Source organism: Pollachius pollachius (genome assembly GCF_949987615.1).
Source record: "Pollachius pollachius genome assembly, chromosome: 12".
NCBI lineage: Eukaryota > Metazoa > Chordata > Actinopteri > Gadiformes > Gadidae > Pollachius > Pollachius pollachius.
The window spans coordinates 11,037,997-11,050,333 of record NC_136945.1 but is presented as its reverse complement, the minus strand read 5'-3'; the positions used below and the strand labels follow the sequence as shown (position 1 = coordinate 11,050,333).

Below are 12,337 nucleotides of genomic sequence, written 5' to 3'. Positions count from 1 at the left end.
GGAACCGGTGTATTAAAAGTTGTGCGACACAAGGACACAGTCCATTATAAAATAAAGCAATGCTTCCGGGACAGGCTCAAGCAACTATCAATTGGAGTTACAGCAGTGGGTTGATTTGATGGAAACATCCATCCCGTGGTCCAGGTCTTTCTAGGTTTTAATCCCCCCCCCCCCCCAAAAAAAAAAAAAAACCTCACGATTTTAATTCATACATACCAAGTAACCACCAGTTGTCCCCCCACCACCACACACACAAATCGCTGAGAGCTCAAAAATGTTACTTTTCATAACACCTGGCCATAATGGAGGAAAAATCTGAATCAAGAGAAAACAACAGCCTAGGTGTTCCTGATGCCCAGAGCCTGCTCCAGCTCCTGTCTCCTCTGCTGGACCTGCAAGACAATTCCCCAGAGGGACTTTAGTCACATGAGGCTCTGTTACAAAATAATACAGTATTTATATTATGTGGGGTTATCTACCAAGTAAGTGGAGGCCTTTCACCAGCACATGAGATAGCATGGGTAATGTAAACAGGGGAAAAGGGAGGGGAGGAGGAGGGCGGTTTTACCTTGGAGTAGAAGTAGCGGCACACGGCTTCCTGAGCCCAAGGCTGGAAGTAGAACTCTGCCCGCCGCTCCTCCTCTGGGTTGCCCACCACATCCGTCATGGTCTGATAGGGGACAGGGAGTAAGACATAATACAATGAGAATAATAAGAGAGGCAGTCTAGACACAAGCGCTAGGCTAGTCCCCCTAATGTAAACCTCGGCAGCGTAGCCTCTGAACGGGTTGACCAGTTCAATGACGGATGTCTTCCTTCTCCACAAATGATCTTCTCTGTATGTACGGAAGGGGGACAATTTTCTTCTTCATCAGGGATGGCTTAATATTTTCATGTTTCGTTTCGAATAGGTAAAATGCTTCTGTGCGTTTAGTAACAAAATGACCATGTGTCCTTGGAGGAGGAACGCGGGACGCTCGCTGAAATGTTAACCATGTCACCATGATGATGTCCCAATGACGAGGCACAGCTCAGACTAACATTATTAACCTCAAAAACGAACCCCATACCTTGGGTGTGACATAATAAATAACTTGCTATGATACCATGTTTTCTTTCAACATCTACATTCTATTTAAACTATAGTCAATGTATTGGACGTTTATTGTCGTCAGTCATCTCCTCCATGTGGAGCCTTTGGTAACGTCATCACAATCCAACCTCCAACGCTCACCTTGAGGTCCCTGCACTGGGACTGCAGCCAGTCGTTGATGAAGCCCTGGGGGTCCCGGGCGAAGCTCAGCATGAACTCCCTCTGGGTCTTCAGCTGGTTTATGGTCTCGATGGTCTCGTGGATCTGAGGCGGGAGGGGCGTGGGTACAACGTTAATTCATGCAGTCGTTTCAACTCAACCGTGGCAAGGGATTACGGTCACCACCATGTCAGGGAGAAATGTTAATTCGCTTTGCTACACGTGGAACAGCACATAGTAATCTGTTGGGAACCAACAGGTAATGGCTTTGGTTGTACTGCATCACCGTATTTAGGTGCTATAAGTGCTTTCCCAGTTTATAGCAATGGAAGAATAACTAAATGTGTAAATGAGCAGGTATTACTTAATATTGTACACACAAATAAATCAAATGTTTTCTTAGCAACATGAACAAATTACAAAGCCGTATGGAGCCATAGAAGGCAACAGGTGCCTCCAAACTAAAAACAACCAGTGGTAGTTGACTTTTCCCCCTGTCTGGGAGCGGAGATTACACAGCCAAGGAGGATCTGACAAAGGCCCGGCACAGGACCTAACAATATGATTACAATGCGCTCGCAGCCAGGTTAACATGACCCTGGTCCACTTCATGATAGGAAAACCGTTGAAGAAACCCTGGGCTGCAATTTTACCATCACACAAATGGGGATGGTGGTGGTGGCGGTGGGGAGGGCGGAGAAGTGAGCGAGAACACAGATTACGGTGACATGATGGCCTGACATAAATTGCCTGTTGGCATTACCTCAAAGTGAGGGTGTGGGTCTCAGGGCGTTTACTCTGTCACAGGCCACTGACAGGTTTGATGTCGGGGGTTGTGGCGCTACAGCTACTGCCCTTGCTGAGTCACTTGCCTTTAATGGCTTAAAACAATCTACCCTCGATCTCCATAGGGCCGCTCAACGTAACACTGCAGTGGACAGCAGAAGAAACACTAAAACGCTGAAAGAAAAACCAAATGTAAGAGAATCGGCTAATCTCATGCAGTTAACATATGTTCCCATAACATGTTTGAAATAAGTTGAAAAGGAACACATCCTATCAATTCAGAACACAACTGGGCTTCCAGAGGAAGGGCTCTTGCTTTACTGGTGGGTACATGGCCCATACCTTGTTATCCAGGCCCGCTATCTCCTGCTGGCTGGCAGTAGATAGCAGGAAAGAGTTCATCTGAGTCTTCAGAGTGTCGTCCACCTCCACGTCGATGTCATAGCATGCAGTCTTCTTTTGGTCATTGGGGTCGACACTGGGAAAGGAACAAAATGACAAGACATTAGGTCTGGTATTAAGTTTTGCAGCAAAAGCCAGCTTTGTAAAATAGGGAACAAGAATATAGTCTCTTCACTCAACACTAATGAGGCGAGCATAGACTGGAGTTGGGGCAGCATCACTATATTACTCATGCACCCACTCACTACCTTGACCACAGTTTCCTTTTGTCCCACTTCTGACAGCCTGGGGCAGGGTCGCCTCCTTTACTAACAATCAGACAAACCAACCATTAACGGTTTATATATTTTATGTTACCCTGGTGGTTATTCTGCCATTTGAAAAAGGTTTTATTCAGGGCCTTCCAAAAGCTCTTGATTTTATAAATGCCTTTCAAAAACACACAGGCACTTTAAATTCCAATTAAAATTGAAATAATTGAAATGATGTGAAAACACTGAATACAAACTGGTTTCTGTAGTCGCTGCTGACTCATTGCTATGGTTACCCTTTCCTAGTGACATGCCGTAACCCATTTGTGCTACAGAACCGTCTGAAAAGCCCTTAAGAACCTGAAGAATTTTCCATTCAACATCCCAAATGTAAATAGAAAAGATTTGTTCAAACACTAACTTTCACATGTCATTTTTATTCATAAGTATGTTTGAAGGCCTATGGCTTTAAATGGTAATGGACAGACAATATTCAAGCAAAATGTCATAGGTGTGTATACAATACAATCGGTCATGTAAAATTAAATCCTTCTCGAACTTCTGCCCTAGGTATAAACCAGGTTCACAAAGAAACTCGGCTATAGTCACCTGATGACATGGTTGATGATGATTGGCTCTGGGGGCATCAGGAGGGCATGCAGACGCTGCGGGATCTCAGAGAACTTCATGCGCTGAGTCTCAAAGATCTACAAGACAGAAAAAAAACATAAGTCCAAACGGGTCGGGCTTAACCAATATTAATATCGTGTTAGATATATATAGTGTTAGAAAAAGAAAGACATTTCGTCATATTTGAGATAACAAAACCATTCCCATGTCACTATTACCATCATGCAAATAAGGTAGTAATAAGTAAAAAGGATGCCCTTAACAAGAAAAAGCTTTAGGAAAATAATCCCACATCATTTGTGCATTTTTTTCACACTAAAAAGCGGCACAGTTAGCAGCCAGCAACAACTGGAGGACACAATTTAAAACATCTCTGGAATGACAAAATAAATAAATGAGAAAAAATGTCAATACATTCCTGTAGGTTTAGAGTGCTGTGTAACCATGCGATCATCCTGCCTTGGCAGTCATGTCAGATCTTCATTTGTTTACACTACCCAAATGGCTTCATTGAACTCCATATATATCAATGCATCATGTAAAGATTATTCTTCCTGACCTGCTGCAGGTACTTGTCACAGTTGATGAACTCGCGCTCGTGGGGGTCCTGGAGCTTGTGGGTCTTGACGTACTGCCAGAGGGCCTGGATGATGACGGGCCTGGTCTGGGTGTGAATCCCCAGCATACGAGCCAGTCTGGGGTCCAGCTTGAACTGTGGGGGCTGGGGGACCACATAGAAAGAGGGAAGATGAGACAACATCAGCAACATACTTCATACTACAGCACTGGAAAGAAGTTTTTAAAATATTTGCTTATAATACTCCAATAGTTGCAATTCCACCGTATGAACTTTACCCCGGTATTAGGAACCTTTACATGACTAACAGTTTGGGGTCATTTTAGTGGAAATGTGGCTTTATTATGTATATGATGGCACCCATTGCACTCCCCATCATCCCAAGAAGGAGGGATTCCACACTCTGCGTTTCTTCCCAAGAGTTCTTGCTTGAGAATTAAGCCCTTTTGGGGGCTAGATATAGCGTCATAAATAAACTGCCTCCAAAGCCTGTTGAGACTGCAACTGTTATTAAGGGCTATACAAATAAGATTGACTTGAGAGCAAACACTTTAATGGGTGCAAATTTTGACACACTCAATCATCTGCTACAAGGACTGCTCTGTTCTGAGCCAGTTTGCCCATGAGCCCGGTCTCAACATGCTACTGCACGCAGTAATATGAAACACCAGAGATATACTGGCCTTGTGTATAGTTCAATCCTGAACCGTTCATAACGTGTGCCAGTGACCTTCCAAAGGAGAAAAACTGATATTTACAGATAAACATAAGGGGTCAGCCAAGAAGGGCTCAGCCAAATGCTTTCACTCTACATTTTTAGACCCACCACCATTCAACTGCAAAACGAATCAGTCAAAGCAGGTACTCGGGCAGGTACTAAAAATATAAATGGATTGGGTTCACTCTTGATGCAATAGACATTAGGGGTATAACAGTCCAGGTAGGTCAAGGTCTGTTTAGGTTCACGGTTTTGGTTTAAAAAAAAAAAAGGACCACCCACACCTTTAGTAATTTCATCAATCCGCATGGTGAGTTGGCTGTCGGGAGATTTTTTTTAATGGCATAGCATATTTTCACACGGAATCGTCCCCAGACACCAGACTTAAATGACGCAACTGCTTAAACTGCTAGTTCCTCCAATACCTTTATGTTATCTATATTTCTCTAAGCCCCACAGTATTTCAATATAAAACACTCACAAAAAGTGAATCATGATATCAATTATAATTATCGTGAATCAGGATAGTCTTGACCTTTCCTGCATTAGCAGCATATTAATTGATTCCAGTTTGTGTTAGCGCCTTTTTAAGAGTTTTTTTCTAAGAGCATATTTTAATGATCATCCTGATACTGTGAAAGGCTTTTTTTTTTGTTTTGGCCAGGATAATGTGACATGAAATGTTTAGATCGTCCCATTTCTAGCGTCGTCTGGTAAGGGTCCGTTATTTGACAAGAACCACTACACACTTCGTACACATTATAAAAAAAGAGTGGCATCTCTATAATGACCCAAGCTCCAGGGGCACTCACCTGGTAGTCCAGCATGAGCAGGACAGTGCAGCGGACGCCCACGTCCCCTGGCCTCTTCACCTGGAAGCCATCCGTCTCCTGTGTGGTGGCCGTCCTGTGCCACTGAAAAACCACATAAAACAACCTCACTGAAGATGTAGAACGCGTACAATTAACTATAGATGGGTTATACTACATTAGGAAAATTTGATGAAGGTGGGTCTGGTCTTACCTCAACCAGGTGGTTATCGGGCCCGTACAGGTCTTTGTCCAACTCGATGACCAGGGACTTGAAGAAGGAGGAGAACTTTCTCTTCTGCTTGGTAGCTTCATACTTGGACACAGCCGTCTGAAGGTGTGGATAAACACACAATTTACTACCAGGACGCCCTCCCTATGTCGGTGGGAGGCATTCCAACCGGAGAGTGGGAGAGCAAAATATAAAGCCAACTCAAGTTTTACATCTGGGTGGTTCCAGAACCGCTCAACGGGGAGTAACGCCTTACGTCTTCCAGCAGCCGCCCTTCCACTCGGAGCTCCCAGGAGGCCACGGTGCCCTCCCCGTCCTCAGCGTCAGGCTTGGCAGGGTTGAATGTATTGGAAATGAAAATGCGCAGCTTTCTCTTTTGCTGAAAAGGGACAGAATGTAAATCATTATGTTAACTGTACTATCATTAGAAAAAAAAGGGAACTCTACTGGGAACCTTTAAATATAATTGGTTACAAAGAGGCAAGTGGTAGTGATGGTTCGAGGCGTTTTATCGCCATTGAGAGTGTCTATGGATATGGGTCATGGTGACCAACAAAACTAATTGCTACATAAAATCCATTTACCATTGAATAACGTAATCTAGTCTACAAATGGTAATGAACACCACTGGTCATGCCATGCCTTTTATCAAATAGCAATTAAAATTCAGAATGGAGTCAATAGGTGGGGGCGATAAACTGTTACGAGTAGTCTAGCTTCAGGAGTTTAAAATATAGATAATCATCGGGAAATGTGATAACAATGAACAGGTTATTTTTTTCCTCATTTATTATCGGCTAAGTGGGTTGAGTCAGAGGGGTTTTGGGAATGTAGATAGTAAAATACTTGTCAACAAAGAGGTACGGGCTGACCAGAACGCTTGGGTGGTATCATGGGATATCAGGGCATGTACAAATACCAAATGTATGATTCAATAATGTCAAAAGTACAGACACTCCTCTTTTTACGACATCTAATGAATTACATTTTTTTATCATGTTTATTAGGAATCTGTACTTAAACCCGGTATTTAACTGCCTCTGGGGCTGAATTATTGAAGACCGTAGTATTGAAAAGCTAAACAATAGCTAAAAGGCAATTATACAGGAGACATCCCAAATTTAAATTATAATTTTCAGAGCCCATAACATTAAAATGGCTGTTTAGAATTGTATCCCTCGAGCTCAACATTACCAGTGGATTACCAGTATATATGTAACGTACATTGTCTGTATGATACAGGTTCAACTGACTTTCAATGAGTATATTGGTGGAGAGATTAAGCGCAAAAAAGATTGAGATTTGTACGAAATCTCAAAAAATTATAGAATAAATCCTTATTCTATGGGCCAAAAGTTTTAAACCACAGCAAGACTTGTCTAAGTAGGCTAATGGCACAGGAGACACACAGCATTGTAGGCTAGACAATGTCATACCCGCCATAATGACTTGTATAACCAGCAGTGTGGCTCTAAATTTATTTTATTTTTCATTACGGAAATTTCTATATTCTTCCAAGGCACATTGAGTTTATTTTTTTGGCACTGTAAAGCAACATCTAGATTCTAGTTCTACTTGACCTTTGATTTAATGTCGGATTTGTAGAAGAATTATAATACACACCCGTGGAATTTCTTTGACAAATCAGGAGTATGTATATAACAAGGTGCTCGAATAAGGGATATCCATTTTCATTCAACTACAATAGAGGAGCGCAATTTAAGTTACGGATCACAATGGCATCGAAGAAGTAAAGCCATCTCAATAACGAATATGCATTCATAAAATAACAGAGCAAAAAAAGAAATGAAGCATTCGGTTAAATGTCTGCTATGTGGTGAGATTTGAGGACGCGTCTCTGGAATGCTGTACATCATTTGAATGGAATACCTTAATGGGCCTCTTGAGTGCCTCCTGGATGTCTAGCCTCTTACGCATGATGGTCTGGTCAAGCTTCCTCTCGAAGGCAAGCAGATCCATGTAGGCCTGAGACTCTGGCACCAGCTCTCGGATCTGAGACAGAACACACACACACAAACAAACAAACAGGAGGACATTAGTGGACCCAGAGAGGTAATTAGCATTCAATTAATTATGATAGTCAGTACGTCAATAAAGCGTCTGTGTAATACTGTGATCTTATTTAGAAGGTGCCCGTTAACTGAAGCATGGCCCTGTGGATGCAATAACAGAAAAGTACACTGCATTCATAACAAGCTTACGGTGCCGGTGGTCAAGGCAATTAAATAATCCACCTATCATAAAGATGCTAGATCTTTATGATAGGTGGATTATTTAGTTGTCGGTAGTAATTAAACAAGTGCCTCAAATCCAATTAACTAGACCATAGCAGCAGGCCTTCAGAATGATTGTTGTTTTTTAGTTTATACATACCCTTTGAGGTAGAATTTTATCAGCCATCTTCTTCTTCTTTGTGCTGTATTAAGAACAAGATTAAGAAATGGTTGTGGTTAAATAAGGTTAGCCAGTATTGGTTAGTAGCAAGATCCTCAGGCTTCAGTTTAAATCGTATAAATGATTGATAAACGTAGGAACTTAAATACAATTAAACTGGGTAGAGTATATGAAAACGAAATGAAAGTGTGAACTTGTTTAATCATTAGTGTTTATCCCGAACATGCAGGCCTGCGACTAGACCGCTCTCCCCCATGGGTAGTATTTACTGCTGGTTTCGATTCTGCTGCTGCACCGGTTGGATCTGCTGGGGAGCGGGGCGCTTCCGAGATGGGTCCATCCCGCCGGGCATGCCGGGCCGTGATACTGGACTGTTACCATATCCTGGGGGCCCCATGGCAGGGCCCTGCGGAGTCATCCGATTGGATGGGGGCATACCAGGTCTCTGTGGAGGAAAGACCAGAGAGGTTTCAGGTTCACCACTGACGAATAGAGTAGGTATGGCATGGTGCTTACAGTAAAGTACTGCAGTTGCATTGGAGTGAGTTTAGCAACCCTAGCACCCTAAGCACCTGCAATTAATTCCTGTAAGGGTTTGTAGTCATGGTGATAGAGAGAGAGTTCTTTGGCTGGATCTTAACCCAAGATGACCACATTTCCATAAAGACATACTTGTGTTGCGACATATTGGACATATTGTAGTGGATGAGGGATATCTTTTCTCGTGGATGAGGAGCACCTAAATGATGGGAAAAGAAAACCAAGCCCTTGCATTTGTGTACTCCCAACATTTCCGCAGTCAAAATCTGTGGAGTAATTGGGTGATGGAGAACAAAAATGATGCTAAAAGCCCAGGATTCCAATTCAGTGAAGCAAAATTCATTTTTTTCAAGGACGGCGTGTACTGGAGAGTTATTGACAAATTAAATAAATCAAAGCTCTTCAGTGCTTTTGATTATCACACCATCTCCACACAAGGTAGCCCATTAAAATCGTTATCTTAAACGTGAATTCAAAAGGGTTTGCTGGCACACATTTTATAGACGCGCAAGCTCTGCAAAATAATTATATCATGCAATCAGTAAACAAACTTAAGTTTAGATTAGACGCATCAGATCAAACCAAATATTTGCATCATCGGACAAAGACAAATATCGTACTTTGACTAAAAGAAAGGTGCCAATTCTTTCCAAATCTACCCTTTTATAAAACAAAAAAGGGCATAATAAAATGTACATTTACCCTGGATTGCATAGTAAATAGCAAACATGAAACGCGTCTCAATGTAACTCCACATGGCGATCCTGCCTAATGCATAAAAAACTATGAAACTAAATCTCCTGGAGACTCACCAAGCCATGTGATAAGAACTCAAACAGGCGGCTCCGAGTATTAGACTGCATGCGTTCGGATAAGGGACAAGCCACCTAGCTCCTCTTTTTCCCCACTCTTTTCAGCTCTGCTACAAGCGCTTTGATCGTCAAGCGCTCTCCAGCAACAGCAGCGCTACAGCCCCCCCTCTCTCTGAACAGACTCGGGTGGAGCCAAGCAGGGCGAGATACAACCTCCCCATCTCATTCCCTTTATACTTAAGCCAGAAGTGGGAAACACCCGTGTCCTGTAAGCACACCTCAATGGCTTAAAGTAAATTTGTATATTGATATTAGAAATAAAATGATTGCTAAGAAGATAAAGGATAATGGCTGCCTTTAGCTCAATACATCGACAGTGACTGGTGGTTGATCCTATCTCCAAAATATCGAATCAGTCGATGTTATGATTGGATTCACCAACAAAGTTAAATAACTAAGCCCATTCAAGATTGAAATCGTATGTAGAAAAACAGAGTTAACACATAAGCTCTTAATTTTGCAACCACAATGGTGCACATCACTGCACTATTGTGGCTTATACAATCTTTTACAAACAAACTGTGTGCAAAAGGAGAGATTCTAATATTATTGGAAACAGAATGTGTGGGTGGAATAGAAATTCCACAATCTATTATCACCATTCATCATTGCAACCTTGGTTTTCAACAAACAGATTCTCAGTGTTCTGCCGTACTCAGTGATTGGAGCGTTCTTTATAACATTCTGAAAGCCTGTGTGTGTGTGTGTGTGTGTGTGTGTGTGTGTGTGTGTGTGTGTGTGTGTGTGTGTGTGTGTGTGTGTGTGTGTGTTCAAGGATATAGGGGGGTGAGGGGAGAAGTGTAGCATCCTTTCACAGGAAATGCATTTGTTCACGGTAGGAGCAAGCTGCATGGCCTTGGACCGATTACAGGTTGTTGGAAGCTATGCCAACCTTTCGGCAGATCGTTTCAGATTGACGAAATATATTTAAATTATACTTGTACAGTACGTTAAATGGAACTGATTTGAGAAGAACACGAGGTACATTTGTTACTTCAAATAAAAATAAATTCAAAGAGAATTGTAGCAAGGGACAAAAAGGGGTCAGCGAAAGAGATGTATCGATCTTAAAAGTTCGTCTTAGTTCTTAATATACACACACACACAATTTAAACTTGTGTTTAAATGATAGTGCATGGCCAGGGTGCAAAAATCACAAGTACGGCAGTTTCATTTAGAGACAACGTTGTCATGTCGGTGCACAACCAACATAGATGCAGCTGGAGTAACGCAGAGGTAAGAGGGCGATGCTATTGGCTTGAATTAAACCCAAGGCGCGACATCTCCAATAGACTACTTTACCGTTAGTTGTTGTATCCTAGCGATTTAAGTGATACCTTCAACTTTGTTTTGTTTTTTACACCAGAATACAAATACACTGAAATAATTGTAGCGTCAAGATATCCATATGTTGACATGAGCTGACGTAAAGTTAGCAAAGCTAATAGAAGTGGCTAACGCTACCACTGTTAGCAGCGCGTTAGCTGCCTCACACAACAAAACACACAACAAAGTGGAGTGTGCAATAAACACCCCTTGCACATATGCGATTACAGTTTTACCAAATGTTGGTCATGGCCTTATGCTAATATGGTTACGTGTCCAAGTTAAGAACATAAACACAACTAGCTCAGTTAGCTACCTAACAAAGCAACGGGCTAAAGGCTTTGTTCTAGCTGACACGCTAACGCGTCAGCACCAGCGACGGAGGGACGCTTACCGGGTATCCAGGCCCGGGCATCGGGGAACGGTACATATGATTTTGCGCGCCAGGCGAGGGTCCCATCCTTCCAGGTGTCCCAGGGCCCATACCTGGTCCTCCACCCGGTACCGGTGGTCCAGGACCCATTCCACCGCCGCCACCTCCAGTCGGTGCCGACTGAAAACCACCTCTGGCCGCCATCTCCTGAAATCCGCCGCCTGTGGTGGTGTGGAAGTACCGCGAGAGGAAGTGTGTGAAGAAACGCTAAGTAGTATTTACGTGATGCAATATCTACCCCTGCTGTATAGGATGTGCATTACAATTAGTGTTGGGTCATGTGTTCATCATATAAATCTCATGTAAAAGTTCTGGAACCCAACTCCTCAAGGACAAGAATGTTTTAGAATGTCTCAATTAAAAGGGTAAGATGTATATTATGTAGTGTTGATAATGTAGATAATACTAATTCGAAAATGCTTATCTAAATTTACTCAAAATCCAGATTTCTTTGTACATTTTTATAATTGGATTTTCAAGCCTCTCACAAAGCCCCCCAGTAGGTAATTAACCAAAAATAGGCGTATTGTCTTTCAAAGAGAATGTGTCAATAGTTAGTGCTCTTGATCATACTAGCCATTGAGCTGGGATCATATTCTGTGGTATCAGGTCTTTTGAATCCAATAGATAATTGACATCCCGGTTGCCATTGCTGCGAATGTGCCCTTGGTACTCACAGGGCAAGTCGCTTTTATCGAGAGCGGCTTACAGCGGTTCATACACTACATATATTACACTTCAACGTTGGAGTCAACCATGCAAGGCGACAGCCAGCTCGTCGGGAGCAGTTAGGGCACTCAGCTAGGAGGAGCCATGGACCTATTTAGAAGGGGATCGAACTAGCAACCTTCCGGTTACAAGGCAACCCATACTTGAGAGATATGTCAATTTTACAATAGGCTACACAATACGTCTCATATCCCAAGCACTCAGAACTGCAAGTACACAGCTCATTAATAAATAGGAGAATCATCTGTTGGCGTTGACCCCATTGTAACCGTAAGATGGACTTTATTCTCCAATGCACTATTAGAAGCCTAGTTGCAGACGTCATCAAGTCACAACCAACACATAGATTCAGCCATTCTTTTATT

General features: G+C 42.5%; 1 protein-coding gene across 1 annotated transcript; it reads right to left on the bottom strand.

Annotated features, from left to right (window-relative positions):
* Positions 1-228: 228 nt before the first annotated feature.
* smarcd1 (SWI/SNF related BAF chromatin remodeling complex subunit D1) lies at positions 229-11,404 on the bottom strand. The gene is made up of 13 exons (XM_079747281.1): positions 11,205-11,404; positions 8,342-8,517; positions 8,052-8,094; positions 7,548-7,670; positions 5,914-6,036; positions 5,640-5,756; positions 5,429-5,530; positions 3,881-4,042; positions 3,301-3,398; positions 2,381-2,516; positions 1,235-1,357; positions 569-670; positions 229-392 (listed from the first exon to the last, which is right to left on the bottom strand). The coding sequence occupies exons 1-13, from the start codon at positions 11,385-11,387 to the stop codon at positions 339-341; spliced, it is 1,542 nt and encodes a 513-aa protein (XP_079603407.1). The 5' UTR covers positions 11,388-11,404; the 3' UTR covers positions 229-338.
* Positions 11,405-12,337: the final 933 nt, after the last annotated feature.

Bases quoted from the DNA above. Each gene is read 5' to 3' on its own strand.
- smarcd1 (XM_079747281.1), bottom strand. From the start codon at position 11,387: ATGGCGGCCAGAGGTGGTTTTCAGTCGGCACCGACTGGAGGTGGCGGC. The intron at 5,531-5,639 runs GTAAGACCAGAC...GTGGTTTTTCAG, and splicing joins CCGATAACCACCTGGTTGAG to TGGCACAGGACGGCCACCAC. The intron at 4,043-5,428 runs GTGAGTGCCCCT...GTGGTCCCCCAG, and splicing joins TGCTCATGCTGGACTACCAG to CCCCCACAGTTCAAGCTGGA.